The sequence below is a fragment of the Pseudorca crassidens genome, chromosome 15, assembly GCF_039906515.1.
Source record: "Pseudorca crassidens isolate mPseCra1 chromosome 15, mPseCra1.hap1, whole genome shotgun sequence".
NCBI lineage: Eukaryota > Metazoa > Chordata > Mammalia > Artiodactyla > Delphinidae > Pseudorca > Pseudorca crassidens.
In genome coordinates, this window is record NC_090310.1 from 74,690,329 (window position 1) to 74,708,296 (window position 17,968).

At 41.1% G+C, this 17,968-nt stretch overlaps 1 protein-coding gene across 2 annotated transcripts in view; it reads right to left on the reverse strand.

The window, feature by feature from the left end:
* Window positions 1-17,439, reverse strand: part of NCOA5 (nuclear receptor coactivator 5) — a 30,519-nt gene extending 13,080 nt beyond the window's left edge. For both annotated transcript variants that reach the window (XM_067708297.1, XM_067708298.1), the window contains exons 1-2: window positions 17,283-17,439; window positions 5,455-5,521 (exon numbers count right to left, since the gene is read on the reverse strand). In XM_067708297.1, the coding sequence (XP_067564398.1) occupies window positions 5,455-5,492 (38 nt within the window). In that variant the 5' untranslated portion in view covers window positions 5,493-5,521; window positions 17,283-17,439. The remainder of the gene's footprint in view (window positions 1-5,454; window positions 5,522-17,282) is intronic.
* Between the last annotated feature and the right edge of the window lie 529 nt (window positions 17,440-17,968).

A 17,968-nucleotide genomic window follows, 5' to 3' on the forward strand; every position in this document is an offset into this window, starting at 1 on the left:
CAGAGCATGTTTCTCACAGACTCAGGATAATTATAAATGCCATATTTGGTGCTCATTCTTTTGAATCCACTGAAATACCTTACTCACCTGTCAAGAGTTTTCCCTGGAGGTTGACCATAACACCCTAGATTCCCCAAATCTGGGTTCGTGCTTCCAGTTTGGGAAGGCAAGCACTCTCCTCCCCTCAATGAATCTAAAGTCTGTGTGCAACAAAACTACAAATTTCCCCTCAATTACCTTCTGGGTAAAAATGTAGAAGAGACAATATTCACATGGGGAAGAACCAAAGGAGTGGTAGAAGCAGGAACAGAGAGGATAGTAATTCTCTAAAATGAAAAGGCAACGCTTTTTTCCTTTCTCCAAAAGACGAGCAGTATGGCAGACTGCTGCTCTTCTGGAGGCAAAAACAAAAAACCCTTTAAGGTCACTTTAGAACCCAAACAAAGAACTCCCCAGAACAAAAGGGCTCCTGCTTCTGGCCCCAACATGTTTCTCAAAGCAAGAACCGGGTAACAAAAAGGTGGTACAGTGTGCAGGATTCAGAGTGCCGCAAGGATGAAGCCTGCTGAATGAGATGCTTGACCTCAGATAACAAATGGGTTAGAAGTAAGTTTCTGGAGAATACAGTTCACTATATCATCCCACAGTACCAGAGGTGTTTGACTGGAGACCAATGCATTGTACCCTCAGGTACTAGGTCACTGGAGGCTAAAAAGAAACTGAATAGTTGTTAAAGAAATTTCAGAACCAGAGTCCACAAACTGAAGGCAAATGATAAAACCCACTAAAATTCTGTTGCAAATTCCTCAGCTATTCAGCAGGAGGGGGGAAAAGGCCAAATACTCTTTGCCTTGAGAGAAATAAAGTCACACCATTTGGAAACATCTGAGAGGTAAGGAGGGATGGGTGAAGGGAAAAACCATGGCAAGTGAGGTGCTTCTGGTAGAAGTGCTTCTCTTCCTGGGGATGACAGGGGTATGCAGAGCACTAGGCATTTGACAGCTTACTGATAAGATGATTATCTTGGACAACTGATGTACTTTGAGCTTCTCTTTGTCTAGAGACTGAGACCTCAAGCCCAGGATGGTGTCCTTTGGCCTTGGCTGTACAGAAGGTTAGGGAGGAAGGCCTCTGTCCTATTCTTTGTCAGCATCTCCTTTTTTTCTTTCTGTTCACATTAATATTTTCCTTGGGAGGCCAGCCTTTTTTTTTTTTGCTCCTGAAAAAAAAATCCTTCATCAGCTCTTCGTACTTCTGTTCTGTCACAGATACTGTCCACAAATACCATTCTCTAAATGGCCGGCTGCTGTGTGATGTTGATCCCCCACCATGCGCTCCATGCTGTTAGAAACAGAGACAACAGACTTGTACAGAATTTTGCCATTAGGTGCAGGTAGGATAATGGGGTGCAATGAGATATCACACATTACAAATCCAAATTTTATAAGTGCCCATGCTTCTCCCTAGGAAGCACACTGATGATTTTCTCAAACACAAATACGACTCTTCTGTTGGTAGAGAGAGGCGGCACTTGCTGAGAACTGACGGCTCTTCTTTAAGTGTTAGTGCAGAGGTAATCACAGCCTGCAATCTTTAATTGTGAAGCCCACCTAGAGCTAGGGCCGTCTCATACCCAAGGAGCAAGCAGTTATCAAAGGAATTAACACTGTGGATACACAGAAATCACCTCGGGCTACATAAGAAACTTGTCTACAGTTAGGTTATTTCTTTTCTTCTTTAAAGAACTGAAATATAGTTGATGATGACGAGGTTATTTTTGATGAGCCAATCCTTGATGATTTTCACCAAAGAGGCACCAGGCCTAACATCCTTCACGAATACATAGGGAAATTCTCTGCAGAGTTCTTGATGTAGACAAGTTAATTCTATTTGCTTTTTTTCAGGTCATGCAGGAAGGTTTAGGAAATGCAGAGTCTCACTTGGAGGCCACGTCTGCATAAGGATATATTCCAGACCTGGATTGCCGAAGTGTTGAGCTGAAGATGAAAACTGAGAACTGAGGTACGACTAGAATCATGGTCCAGTCTCTGAGGAAGGTAAAGACTGATGCCTAGCACCAATGCTAGACAAGCTGCATGGTAACTATGCAATGTACTCAATGCATACAATGGAGTCCAATGAAGTGGTCCAAGGATTAAATGATGAGAATTCAGGCTGAAATCTGATCCAGAGCAGGGATCCCTGATGCAGAATTCTGTGCTTGGCTGGGCCAATATTGTCAGAACCACATTCTGACAGCTGGAGTCATTAGGGAGGCATATTACTGAACGGAGAGCAAAGCCAGCAGAACCGTGGCTTACAGAGACATTTGAAGAGGTGATAATCCTGTGAAAACTCCCAAAGATACTGAGGTGTTTTGACACTCAAGGTTAAAGTCCAGCAAAACAAGATGTTACAAAGGTCCTGCCAACATGCTTAAAAACAATTCTCTTATTAAAAGTAGCAACACTGAAGACACAGAGTTACAACTTAAGGGAAATGTGTGCTATAGGTAGTGGGGTTTTTTCCTGTGAATAATGCATTTCTCTATGCCTGGGGGCACATAAAATGATTAGGGTTGCCAAATGAAGGCAGTTGGATTGCTGTCAACATACTGGTTCGCTTGGAATTATCTCAAGGTTCTGACTGGAAGCATGCACCCAAAAAGACAGTGCTATCCAGTGTTCACCCTCAGAGAAATGATTAGCCCCTTCCAGACTAACCACACACTTTGCCTACTTACTGTATTTTATTTCTACCCTATTGGTAGATATAACTATTGGTATATCTTGAGATAATTCGTGATCAGGGCAATGATCAAAATGTTAGTGTTCTATTCTGAATACAATGTTCAATTTATCTGGCTTTAAGGTTTAAAAATTTTTATTTTTATTAAATGTAAAAAAACTCTGCTTAGATTTTTAGATGGGGCCCAGAAAAGATTTTACTAAATGTGAACATCCCTCTTCCCCAAACCTTACTAAAGCATGACTATATGAAACTTAATCATGGCAAACACCACGGTGAGGAATCCAGTTAGGGACTATCACCAAGGAAGACTGATTCTTAATGGAATTTGAATTAGCCTAGCTGTCCCTTCTATTGATTGTAAATAAAGTGGGAAGCCACAGCCCTATCCACATCCCAAACAACCTCATTTTAGAATTTATTTCTGAGGAAGGTGATATATTAAAAGGTATATAAAGGTAACGTGTATTTATATTTGTAAATCTGGTTAAGGAGAACATTTTAAAAGGCCCCCTCCAATGTTGTTTGTATGTTTTTCCTTGGGGGGGGGGTATTAAAAGAAGAAAAACAGCATAAAATATTTCTTCTATCACAGATGAAATTATGGAGTGGCATTTTAGGTTGGGATGAAATTAATCTTTTAAATTTAATGCAATTTAAAATGTAAATTGCCCTGGCAATGGCTATATTGGATTCCAACCAGGTGAGTTGGTTATTTCCCCTACATTGCCAATGCAGGTTGAATGCCTACAATCAACTGGAAATGTTAAAAGCATCTGGTTAGGTATACTGTTAATGGAATGACATAAAATATTCTTCTCAATCCATAGCACAAATGGGAGCTACTCTGTATTCTGCGATGTGCACTCCCCCTTTTTTGCCTGCGGAAACACACCAACATTATCTAGAGATCATAAGCATCATGGGGACAACAGAAAGGAGGAGGATTTTACCAATGGAGTGTTTTATAGTGACCAATTCCACACCCCTGGTAAGCTACCTACTTCAGAAACACACACACTAGAGCTCCTTAGAAATTAGGTATACACCGTATCTCCTTTCAAGTCATTTAGCAACCACAACTTCCAGTGGAGCCCCATATTTCTGACCAACAGACGCAAACTCTTAGCCACCTGTATTCCATGTTTACTGGGGCAAGGAGCAACACAGAAGGGACTGCCCAACATCTGCAGCATGGTTAGATGCAGCACAACGGAAGCAGACATTATATGGATTTGCTGAAGTTCTACAGGATTCGTTTATGTTCTTTAGCATACTCACACATACACACAAAATGAATCAATACAGTATTTACCTGCAAGCTGCAGGTGTTCGTTATGGTGTTAGAGAGAACAAACAGAATACCAATGTATATGCTCATTTCTGCAGTGAAACCAATGGATGACCAGGGTATCCACCTAACAGCTGTGGTGTAGCTATAGTTGTGGTGTCAGACTCAACTCCGCTGTGCAGGCAGAGTGCTCAAAGAATCTAACTGAAATCAGCAGCATTACTTTGCCTCTAGGGTCTGCTTGAGCTCTGCAGAACAGACACGCGTAATTTAATCCTGGTAGCTTAGAAAATATCCTCACATCCAAGTGGGGGCATATACACCAAACACACAGCAGCCATTCCTTCCTATAAGTAGGTAACAAACTATAGGTGTTTTTGGTCCAAAGCAGGACAACTGTATGTTATGTGTAAATGCCCAGCTAGTTGGGTATATCCCTAGGTGACCTGTGGAGCTACCAGTACAGACTAGGATTCATTGTACTCAGCAGTGTTCAGTTTATCATATGAAATGTAGTTTACTGTGGTATATAGTTTAGGCAGAAAACTGGCGTTTTACTTAGGGGAAAAGTCAAAACCCATGCTGAATATCCACTTGGGCCATGAAGAGACACCAGATATGAGATATATATGTCCACATTCCACACAAAACCGCACACACTACATCCACTTGTGTGCTGTTTACGGAGCCAGACAGTTTGAATATAATATTCTCATCTTTGGTATAAATGGTAACGTTAATAAGGCTCTTCTTTAAGAGAAGGGACCAACTTAATGCACACCTTGAGGATACACATCAGGACTACCTCTTTTGTAAATAGTGGAAGAACATCTGGGGAAATGCCTTTTATTTCCAGGAAAGCTAAGAAAAAGGGAGACTTCTGAGAGGTGGGGTGTTTTTGCCCTTTTTATTTCCCCTCGATAGGTAACCCAAGCATGCGAGCACACAGGGGATCTGCAGCACAGGCACAGTAGCAATCTCTCAAGCAGCACTTTCTGTAAACCTGGGTTAACATCTGGACCAGCAGCCATTTGGAATGAAGAGTCGAATCTCTGCTGCCTGCTGCAGTGCAGCGCAGCACACACCAACGACCCTTGGGCACTCCTGCTGTGGAGGCTCCCATTGACACGTGAGCTGGGGACAGACAGAGATTTATCCTCTTCCAATCGCCTGCAACTTATGTTGCAAGCTGAACTTGCTGGGTTTGTCACGGAAAACACAAAGCTTCCTCTGCATCTCCTGATGTAAGTTTTAAAAAAGCAGCAAGGCCCTTCACACAAGGTTCATGTTCTTATTGTTTGCTTGAGCGTTTCTGATTTGTTGGGGGGAAGAAAAGACCCTTGATGTACGAAGTTGGGCTTAACTCCCCAGAGCCCAACTCTCCCAAGGTAACTCACTGCTTCAGGGTACTTTACCTTCGTGTGGGGCTGGGTCTTGATGGAGCCGTATTCATATTTCTTCTTTCCGCTGCCTTATTAATATCTGAAAAGAATAATCAACCCATCTGTTCAATGCTACGGAATAAAAACAAGATCATCAGCACATTTCAAATGAAAGCAACAACAAAAAAACTACAATGACAACCAGATGGTGTAAGAAAATCCATTCAGCAGACGCACAGTCACTTGGGCAATTTTTATTAAGTTACGGCAGTACATTGTCATGGCTTCGTAGGGAATGTCCCTCAGTTTTCTAGCTAACACATAATTTGTGTAAAACTGATTATGTCAATGCTTTAACACTATGCCAAGCCTAAACCTAACAACTGCCCCCTCTGAAAGGGGAAAAGGTTGTTTTCTAAACTCTTGGAGAACCAGCTGTAAGATTCTTTTTTGAGGGAGGAGAAAGGAAGAAAGAGAATTAAAAAAAAAAAAAAGAAAGAGCAAAGGCAAATCGTTCCATTTTATGCTATAAAGAAGTAATGGCTGGAATCCACTGTCTTAAAACTTCGAATATTCCATGAAGCAGGGCCTCCTTTTAGTTTGCCTTGTGTTGCATTCCACTGGATAGAATCTTCCAGGATGAGATGTAGGAAAGAAATTTATTATTTTCTAAACAAAGTATATGACATGTTAACATCTATAACCCTCATAGGCAAGTACCTAAGAATAAAAACTGGCATCTGGTATAGTAAGGTTAGGTAATAAAACACTCATTGTAAGTTTTCGTTACAGAAGCCTAGCATACACAACCAGATAAAGAACAGTGGAAACATACAAACTTACAGAAAGCCAATTTGTGCAGTTAAAGCCTCCCTGCTAAAAACAAAACAAACCTGCTCTGCAAAAACTGAATAATAAAAACACCATTATGTAAGTAAAAAACTGATGAAGTATCTAAAGTACCAATCCATGCCCAAAGATAATACTTGACAATTTTTATATGCCTTAAAGATAAATAAGTACATTAAAGATTTCATACTTTAGTAAATGGAGAAATAAAACTGCTTTCTGCTGCAGTGTAATTTTATTCCCCTTGTTCCATATTAAGCAGTTAACAGTGTATCTAGTGACATTAAATGGTATTAAGCACTCACATAGAGTGCTTTAAAATAGTAATTATGTGTTTGAAAAATTCTAACCAGAATCTTATCATGTGAAAGACCTCAGTAATAACAAAACTTAAGAGGTCTTGGATAGCCTTTACCCTGCTATGTTGTCAACTTGTGAGTTCCTGTTCAAATGAGAATGATCTTCAATTCCATTTTAAGTCAAAGCCCATTATCTTTAGTAGAATGGCTTTTGACCAAACTGAAGGTAACAAAATATGTTCTCTAAAGGACTTGGCCAGTAATACCTGACCATGGGTTTGGTACTGCATGTCACAAGTTGCAACCCTTAAAGTTCACTAAGGCCTGAATTACATGTTGTATAATGACAGGTCTTACAGGGAATATCTAGTTCCTTTTATATGTAATTGTGAAGAGTATCAGTTCAGGTTTAGAAGGGCCTACTGACCTAGTCTGCTCACTTACTTTGTACTGCTTTCTAATATACGGTGACTATGATTCAGAGACAAATGTAATGTCTTTATTTAAGTAGTTTTCAAAGTATCTCTGGAATACATGGGGAGTGGTGTTGGTGGTGTGCAGATTTTTTTAAACAGGTACCATAGGGACTTCCCTAGTGGCGCAGTGGATAAGACTCCACACTCCCGAAGCAAGAGGCCTGGGTTCAATCTCTAGTCAGGGAACTAGATCCCACATGCGTGCCACAACTAAAAGTTCACATGCCACAACTAAGGAGCCCACAAGCCGCAACTAAGGAGCCTGCCTGCCGCAACTAAGGAGCCCACTTGCCACAACTAAGACCCGGAGCAACCAAATAAATAGCTATTTAAAAATAAATAAATAGGTACCATATTTCCCAGCAGGATTCCATGTATTATTAAATGGCCTTGTGAATGAAGAAAACTCATCTAAACACTGACTTGACCTGGCAAATGTTTAGGTGACATGGAACATATGGTACTACTCTAATTGGTGTCTATAAATACTATATAATTTTGCCCTCATCATATGAAAAGGACTACTACATTGTATAATTATATCCAATTCTGTGAGGGCCATTATATACAGGACTGGGGAGACCAAAGTAGTCGTGTACCATACACCTTTGGAGCAAAACTGGTTCCAGTTAGAATGAAGGAGGTAAATATTTTCCTTTGAAGTCGGTGAAATTTTTTTGCAATCATTTGAAAGATTTAAAAATTCAAGATTATATCTTTAAACGATTCTGATTGTAATTTGCCTCCTAGTATCTATTTTCATGGAGTAGTACAAAGGAATTATATTTGGATGGTGTGGCTTATGTTTCTTTTGCAAAAAAGAGAATTCTTAGACTATTTTCTTAATTTTAGGAGTTAGCAAACTTTTAGTGTGGTATGTCAAGTGTTTGTTTATTCATTCCTATTTAAGAGTTCCTTAAACCTCCATCTTGAGTAAGATATGGAGAAAATGAGACCTGGAAAATTTTGATAGTCTCATTGCCATCTAAGAGGACTCACTGCTCAGGTTAGGGTAGAGGTGGAGGGGTTTTCAGTGAGAGTTATGAAAAACTATTATCACCACCAATTCCCATACAGAAAAAATCCTAACATATATGCACACAGAACTTTTGGAAAACCTAGGAGTTCAGAAATACAGGAAGACTACAGAAGCTACCAAAAGTGGAAATAACTTCAGGGGGCTTATCACGGTACAGCAAAGATTTAAAGAATCAGAAAAAAAAAAACCTTGCCCCATCCCAATTTTCTGTCAAACAATTTGAAAACTCATCAATTGGAGGTTCATTTGAACAAGTTTCTCCCTGAAAATGAAAATACTGGGACTGGTAAAGGAGGCTTTTGTATTAATTAGTTGAATTAGATTATTTTATTTCTTAATCCTTACTGAGATACATAATCTACACCAAGGAAACAGAAATATTAATGTAAAGGAGAAGGGAAAACAGACGGAAAGACAATTTGGGAATCTTTCTGGACATTAGGTGGGAAACAAAATTGGAGAGAATATAACTAATAAGAGGGCAGTGGTAACTTAAGAGCCTCCAATGAGAGGTGGAATGCCTCCTCTGCATAGAAAAGGGAAGAAATGGTGCTTCTTTTCCCTCCTGCTTTACTTTATCCGGGCCAACTCAGTCTCTTAGTGTCTCTTCCACCTCAGTTTGGTTGGTAGTTCTATACTTTGTCAATTTATTAGCAATGTGAATGCCATTCAAAATCACCATCACCACAAGGTGCTTAACTTTCACCTGAATATCTATAATTTCCAACGGGTGAAAACAGTTAAAAGTACTACTCAGGTAAGAATTTTTAGACAAGAAAAACAGCATCAATTGAAGGGATTTACATAAAAGGAAAAAATGCGAAAAAAATCTGGAAAACATAATGTTATACAGGAAGTGGCAGAGCTATTTTAAATCACAAAAGAATGGGGTAAAGAACTCCCAAAGGAAGACACAATGCCTAATCTACAATTTTATTTTAGACTAATATGCCAGACAGGGTTCACACAATGTTCTTAGATATGTTATAAATAAAAATGCATGTTTCATTCATAGTATCAGAAACTGCTTTGGCTCTGTTTTTTTTTTATTTACTTTTGGCTGCGTTGTTGCGGCACGCGGGCATCTCATTGCAGTGGCTTCTCTTGTTGCGGAGCACGGGCTCTAGGTGCTCGGGCGTCGGTAATTTTGGCACGTGGGCTCAGCAGTTGTGGCATGTGGGCTCTAGAGCACAACAGGCTCAGTAGTTGTGGCGCACAGGCTTAGTTGCTCCGCTGCATGTGGGATCTTCCCGGCCCAGGGCTCAAACCCACGTCCCATGCACTGGCAGGTGGATTCTTAACCACTGTGCCAACAGGGAAGCCCCATGCTCTATTTTTTAACTGTATCACTGTAAAATAATTCTTTTCACCTTAAAACCAATTTTTATACTTCAAAGACTATCACAATGGAAAACAGTGAGAACTACTTTAAACAAGTGCATTTTGAACCACAACATTTGACAGTACCACGACTGGTTGAAATAACCCAGAAGTCTATACAATTTCTTTTCTCTCTTTTTTTTTTTTTTTGGCTGCGCCACAGGGCTTGCAGGATCTTAGTTCCCTGACTAGGGATTGAACGCAGGCCCCCTGCAGTGGAAGCACAGAGTCCTAACCACTGGACCACCAGGGAATTCACTACAATTTCAATAAGTGATTACAAATGAAATAAAGCTTGCCAAAAGGTCTAGTTGAAAACCAACCAACAATCAGGAATTATTAAATTGGAGATACATGATGACAAAGGTGATGTACTTGGAAAACCATACTGATGAGACAGTGGATATCACACAGTAACTCCTAAAACTGGGAAGGGAAAGGACAGGACTTCTCATTGAAACTATATTTATGAAGATGACTTTGATGATATATTGTAACATCAGGGATATCATTTATGCGTTATACTGTAAAGAGTCAGGGATAAGAGAATGCCCTGCTTGCTGTTTCTAAATCAATCCTTTAAGCTCACTTTGAAAACTACACATTCCCTCATATTTGATTATCTCCTTCAATTTCTAATTAAAATAATTATTATGCCCTTAATGGTAGAATATTATTCCAGGGAACAGGAATGGGGGAAAGAGCCTGCATAAGAACATTATGTGCATTATCTCATGCAATCCTTTCTACAACTCTTGGAGTTAAGTACTATTATGATCTCTATTTTGTGAATGAGGAAATCTGAAGTTTAGAGAAATTAAGTGACTTAGCTGAGGTCACAAGATGATCAAAAGGCAGAGCTAGAACTCAAAACCAGGTGTGTCTGACACTAAAGTGCTTAAACATGTTATGCTGACTCCAACAGGGAGTAGAAAGACCTGATTTCCATTCTAAATACTGGCCAGGACTCCCTGATCAAATGCTGATGGAATCTGGAAAAGGCACAGTCTATGCTGGTCACTGCAATGTGTAAGTGCCCCAGACACTCAATAGGATAGGACCTGCTTATTCAATTACAACTTCGATTTCTATCACCTCAAATCACAATGTTTCTGGCTTTTGCTACTGACATTCTATTCACTTCAACCTCTCAGACAAAAATTCTCTGTCAACATTTAATTTTCTGCCCTTTTGACTTCTTTTGAGAAAAGAACACTTGGCTCGGATCAGCAAATCTGAGTTCTAGTCCTACTTTGGGGGGGTGGGGGCGGATTTAGTCAAGTCACTTAATTTCTCTGAACCTGATAAAGTGGATATTCTACCTGTATTAGTTATATTGATTCAAGATTATCAGCTAAGAGAAAAAGCTCACTAATTTGGATTGACAAAGGTTGAGCTAATCTAAACTACTAAAAAAGTTGTACCTACACAAAATTCAAAATACAGGTGTATTTAAAACAGGTAAAATTTCAGTAAACTGTACAAGTAGAGATCCTTAGAGAACTAAATTAATGAACTTAAAAAGTACAGTACATCAAATGCTTCTATACATACCACGTGTCACACTCTATACTAGGTCTTAAGATATATGGAAACAACAAGGCTAAAGTCTCTGCCTTAAAGGAGTTCACTGCTTAATAAAGGAGAGAGGCACATGTATATAATCACAATATAATTTAAAGTGGGATTGTGGCAGAGACAATGAAGGCCTAACTATGTGTATATGTGTGGCAGGGCAGAGAGAAGACTGGGAGGAATAGGGGGCAAAGGAGAGGTGGAGGAGGTGGGAAGGCCTAAAAGTAACATTTAAAATGAGTCCTGAAGAATGAGCAGTTTACCAGAAAAAGAGAAGTCACTACAGCACATGCAAAGGGAAAGGAGTGGTGTGAAGGACATAAGTTAGAAATACCATAGGAGTTTAATGTAGGGAATGGGAGGATAGGAACAGGAGAAGAGAGGAATTACAGATGCAAGCCAGAGTAGACTAGATAACAAAAAACTTTGCCATGGCAAAGGAAGAAATTGGTGGCAAGAGGGCCTGTTAGGAGGCTATGCGCTGAACTACCATAAACAGTTTCAGTGAAGCCAAATTAAGGAAGGTTTACTGTATGTATATTCAAAAAAAGAATGTATTTAAACCTCAGACATTCAAAATACTGCCCATTATAATAATGTCCTTCAAGGATCATTGGTTTGACACTGAAGGGACCATGTGGGAGAAAAATATTTAAAACGTTATGATTTTACCTTCAATAAAGGGATATAAAATGAACTGATGGCCAGAGGAATCAGTATTTAATAGCAACAATCCACTGATTACGAAGAAACAAACAACAAACCGCTCTTCCTCATTTTTTTCTAATATCGTAAAAAAAAATCTAATTGTGATAAAAAACACATCATATACATTTATCATCTTAACTATTTTTAAGTGTACGGTTCAGTAGTGTTACGCATATTCACACAGTTGTGCAACAGGTCTCCAGCATTTTTTCACCTTGCAAAACTAACTCTTATACCCATTAAACAACTCCTCACCTTCTCCCTTCGTTTATATATATATTCTTTTCACTCTCCACATCACATTTCTTTAATGAAGATACATCAGCGCCATCTGAGAAGATGTTTAAAAATCAGATTCCTAGACCCTTCTCAAACTTTTAGAATCTGAGGATGAAGCCTGGGAATCTGCATTTTAACAAGTTTCTCAGGTGATTCTTGGCAGGTATTTGGGAACTACAGTACTACTCTATTATCTATTTATCCCTGTAGTTTATGCATAACATATAATTAGGTTCTCCATTTAAAAACCCTTCTAAACTCCTGTGTTCAAGGGGAAATAGCTCATAAACATGTTACAAAGAACATGTCACAATGGCTAAAATCTGTAAAAATACAATCCCTGAAAACAGTATAGAAAGTATAATCACATAGCAACCTCCAAAGGAAATGGGATCAACCCAAGTTTCCATAGTGCTAAAGGTAATAATAATATCCAATTATAAGGTCAGTGCCCCCTCCCCCCACAAGGAGTGTGCAGTCCATCACTTCCCTTCAATTTCATCTGATCATTTAAAAAGTATCCTGAAAATTTAAGCTTCTTTTTCCAATCCTGTAGTTACAAACTGGCAGGAAAAATATTAACCACCAAGCTTGCCACTTTTTAACAGCATGTTATCCACTTCTTTGGCTAAAAAGGGTCAAACTACCCATTAAAGTTCTCTCTAAATTCTGCAAACTAGAGCTGTCAGTATAGTTTTGCTGGCAGGGGCTAGAACTTCTGAGGCATTTTGCTTTCATACCTAAATGCAACAAAGAGAAAAATGGACACATACATATAATTTCACATTCACACTATTACAAGCAAAGTGAAGCAAATCTAAAGTTATTAAGCAGACCATGCAATCTTGGTAGGTCTGCTTTCTTCTCCATAAGGTGAAAGCTCTGACTGATGTGAATGGAAGGGATTAAAATATTGAAAACTCCAGACATTATAACTATTCTTCTTACCTCTAGTTCAAACTATGAAGCCAAAAAACATTTTATAGTTAAAATTAATGTCTCTCTTAAAACAAACGCATTAACGGAAACTCAACCATAAACCAGAGCTGTCAATTCCCATTAGTAATCTTATACAAATAGATTAGTACTAGAACCTGCTTCAACCTTCCATTTTCAGTGAAAGCTCATTTTCTAAAGTCCTACATCGGGGGTTCTCAAAACTTTAACGTACATAAAAACTGCATGGGTGGCTTCTGAAAGGCAGATTCTCTAGCTTTCTCTTCCAAAGATAGGTCAGTTAGGAGTTGGGGTGGGGAGCTGCATCCAAGAATCTGCATTTCCAAAAAGCTGTTCTAGTGATTCTGATGCTGTCCTACTGTAAGTTTACCAAAGGCTGCAAAAAAGTTCAATTATATATTTATAACTCTAAGTTGTAAAATTGAGCGAAAGTCATGTTTTTCCTATTTTTTTCTTTTGGATATCAAAAGTAATTTCTGAAGAGATTAAAAATAAATTTCTTGTATCATCTCTGACCCTAAATACTTGTTATTACTATCTCAATCTCCAACTGCATGATTAAGTATGCAACTTCAAGCCAAAGTACTTACAATTCAAAGTTCTTCAAAGCTTGCCCACTAACTGCAGAATCAACCTAACCTTCAGTAATTCAATCATTCCGGATCCAAACCAGGGGACCACTCACGATATTTTTTAGAACTAAAGTTATAAGACACTCTGCTTTATAACTGTTCACTAATGCAACTTAAGTTCCCCTGCTCTTTGCCTAAAGTTGTTGGTCTTTGCATAGGTCAACAATAATGTTGTTTTGAACATGAAATAAAGGGAAAAGAGTCTTATGGTCTGGAAAAGTTCTGATTCTTTGAGGGGAATTATTTTCTTAACATAAAAGTAATTGGTCCAGTTGACCTATTATCTTTTATTTTTTAGTGACAGGATAAAGAATGAAAATGACCATCCCTATAAATACTCGTATCTGGTGGTAATAAAACCACCGTTTAAAAAGCAGCAGGCATGCTGGTATTATATATTTAGCTGTCAGTACAGTTCATATTTCCCTAATGTGCTGCTGCTTCAGCCAGTGGCCTTACCCTGATCCTTTCCTTAATGCCTCTCATTAATGAGAATTACACAGAGGGTAATTTTCTGTTTGTCACTGTTCTTTTAACTTCCTGATAGTTTACTTCAAGTAACTGAATAGTCTGGACAATGTGTACGCTGTTCACAGGACAAATCTTTTGGCACAAAAAGGCTGATAGAGCTTTAAAAGTATTTGTCTTAAAGACATATGGTAATCATTAGTTAACGGCAAGGTACAGAGAGCAAACCGAGAATAGAAGAAAGAGTGGTCAGTTTGGGGGAACACTACTACCATAGGATGTTCGTGGGAGGAGAGCAAGAGAAAGGCATCACAATACCTTCCTCTCTTGGACATCTACATTGCACATGTTTAGTATATTAAAGCCTCTGAGAAGTTTTGGAGTAAGAACAATGCTTTACCTCAACAATTCCCAATTTTGCTTGACCACAAAATCTTTTACCTTCAATAATTTCTTGAATATGTTCTACTAATATGTTATATTGGGCAAGAAATATAACCTCTCTGAGCCACTGTTTTCCTCATATGCAAAAAAGATATAACAATAAGACAGGTCTACCTATCTCACAAGAGGATTGGCAGGAGAAAATGGGTTGGTATTTGTAAACCTGCTTTGTGAACCATAAGCACTGCTAGTTGTATGTTATCATTACCACCAAGAGTAATAGTGAGCGTAGGAATAGATGTTTCATTCCTAGTGTGGAGAGTCAAAAACAAAGAAACAGGGCTTCCCTGGTGGCGCAGTGGTTGAGAGTCTCCCTGCCGATGCAGGGGACACGGGTTCGTGCCCCGGTCCGGGAAGATCCCACATGCCACGGAGCGGCTGGGCCCGTGAGCCATGGCCGCTGAACCTGCGCGTCCAGAGCCTGTGCTCCGCAACGGGAGGGGCCGCAGCAGTGAGAGGCCCGCGTACCGCAAAAAACAACAACAACAACAAAAAAAAACCAACACAAAGAAACAATGTAAACAAAACAGAATAAAATATTAAATATACTGCCTCCAAAGGTTTTCCATTCTTAAAAGCACAACTGAACTCCAACAATTTGCACAAAAATAATAAGCTGTACAAAGGCACTGCCATCTGCAGGCCATAGAGAATGAATGCTTGCAATGGTTATTTAAAATGAAGTTTCAAACCATCAGGTGCTCCTTCTCATTAGACTTCTAAAGCCTTTCCAAAAAATGTTTATTCTTAGCCTTGGAGCACTGGTAGATGAGGCTCCATTTGCTGAAGTTCTGAAACTGACTGGAGTAAAATAACATTCTCATTTCTTCTCCACACAGGACTGCTGCTTAGAAATGTGAAGAAAATTACCTTAGCCTTCCGTAAATTCTACACTGTGCTCATACAAAGTAATCCCAAGGAATATGGATTTTTCACACAGCCTTTGAGGGAAAAAAACCCTTGAATGGCCTATGCTGACTTTTCTCTCAGTGAGTTAGAGTCAATCTACTCTCTCACACACAAAAACAGAGCTTATGGATATACTGCAAATAGGAACAGACGGTTGACTAATGAATAAGTTAATTCACCAATGCCTCCTTCAAAGTGTGGTGTTCAGGGGCGTGTGCCATTGAACAACCTGCGCCTAGAAAAATTCCTTCCACTGGGCCTTCTCCAGCACAGCCTACAAGGAAAATCACTGTTTCTATGTTTTAGGTTAAGAGACTGTCAGAGGTTTCAAAGAATATCTGGAGAGTGACAGATGAGCTAAAAGAAAGGCAAAGAGATCAGAATGAAGGAAGAAACTGATGTTGAAATATAGCCAAGTGATCGCCAATATTCACAGCGCAAAGCTTGGGCTTTACTGTTTTGGAAAAGTCAACACCAAAGTTAGTTTTCACACCCAGACTGACTCGTACAGAAAACATTAAACCTAGAGTTGTCAAAAGCCAAATCCATCGGCGCTGGCAGAAACATCTTTTTTGAACTGTCCGGTAGCTACCACACCACGATGCTACAAGAAAACTGAGGAGGCACACCGGATGCCCTTGAGCGCAGTCCCTGAAGTTCTCTGGGACTATCCCGCGTTAAGTCAATAACGAGAACAGTTTACAACGAGAAAGCTTACAACATTATTATCCCCGAAGATCCTGGGGCATTTCATGGAATCTGCTATGCCTCAGGGAACAATTTCGTGCACAGAGCTAAACGCAGAAGGAGCACAATTAACCCCATACTCCTAGAGCAGCGTTTCCCAGAGCGTGGAACGCAGAATAATTTCAGGAGGAATCAGGACGCACTGTTTATTTTAATACATAAGTATTTATTTCTTTATGAGCATTAGAAAAATAACTGGCTTTCCATCATACGCTTCGTGATTTACGTTTCCACCTTAAACAAATATATTTAAAAAGGAGAAAAGAGTCAGTTTAAAGAAGAAAAAAGTAACATTTGGTAAATAAACAGCAGTACAATGGGTACACGGACATAAAAGTGCAACGCGAGAGACTGAAACAGGGGAAACGCCGTTCTAAAAAAAGCCCCCGGCGGGTCGTCCGGGTGCGGAAAGTGCCCGGGGTCCAGAGAATGAGAGCCAGCCGGTTGGGACGCTGGCTCGGTCGCTAGTTGCCAGGGTAACCGCGGGCCCGGTTGCTTTCCCCGTTTTCTGGGCCCGGGTCCGCGTTATAAAACGGGTGTGTGGGGGGAGGGTGTCACATAACAACGAGACGCCTCGAGGATGCTATCGAGGGGCCGCGAGGCGGGCGGCGGCGATGGGGGACAGAGCATTCGGTTCGCCGCCCGGCGCCGCGCGCCCAGCGGAACGCCCGGTGAGGCCGGCCGCCTCGTCCCAGGTTTGAATCCCGACTGCGCCACCGACTCGCTGAGGACCCGCAGGCGAGCGACTTCACGTTTCGAGAAGGGGGCGCGGGGTGTGCAGCCCTAGCCTACAGAGGAGCCCGGAGGACTGTTATCGGCGGGTCGCGCACAGACTGGAGGCGGCAATGCGGCGCTGCCCGCCCGGAGCCCACCTCCAGCCGCTCCGACTGGCCGGGCCTATGCCCAACGGGAACCAAAGAAGGCCGCGCCCCGCACCGGGCATGCGCAGCCCCGCGCGCACCCGGAGAGGAGCCGAGGCCGCGGCCGCGCGTCGAGCGGGCCCTCCCGCTTCAGCCTCCCCATCCGGCCCCGGCCCCCCTCAACCGCCTGCCCGTCAGCCCCACGCCTCGGCGGACGGCCACCGCTTCCCGGCACTCACCGCTACCAGCGCGGCGGGCTCCCGGCCGCTTCTTCGCCTTAGGCCCGCCGCTGCCGCCTCCGCCTCAGCCCACCTGCCCGCCGTAGGACAAAGGCGCCACCAACCGACCAGCGCGGGCACGAGGCAATGGCGGCCGGGGCGGAGAGTGGGGGCAGAGGGCGCGCACGCAGCGGCAGGCGCGGCAATGTCGCAAGAGCGCGCAGGTTTGCGGCAGGGCTGAGTTGGAGCGTCGATCTCCTTAGCAATGAGGGCGTGGAAGTGGCTCGGGCGGTGGTTGAGAACGCGAGGGGTTGCCTAGTAACGGCGTCCCCGGCTGAGGATGGGTCCCAGTCCTGGTCCCCTCCCCCTAAAGGGCTTCGCCTTTCTTCTGATGTTCAGAGTACTTTCTTTCCTCTCTAACTGTGGAAATAGATCATTTAAATTCTAGAATACCTTGATTTCGTCTTGCATAAAACTCAACACCTATAGATGTGTGTATTGGAGACTAGTATATATATTCCCGTAATCTGCGGATCACAAGGAACAAAGAGAGCAGAGAGGTAGAGAAAATGTTTTATTTAAATTTACATTTAAAGAGGCTGTGTGTCCTATTAGTTTCACTAACAAGAGGCAAAAGGATTCTGGTGATATAGTCACAGGTTCTTTTTGAATTATTTCTTTCTTTCTGGAATATTCATTCAGTGTCA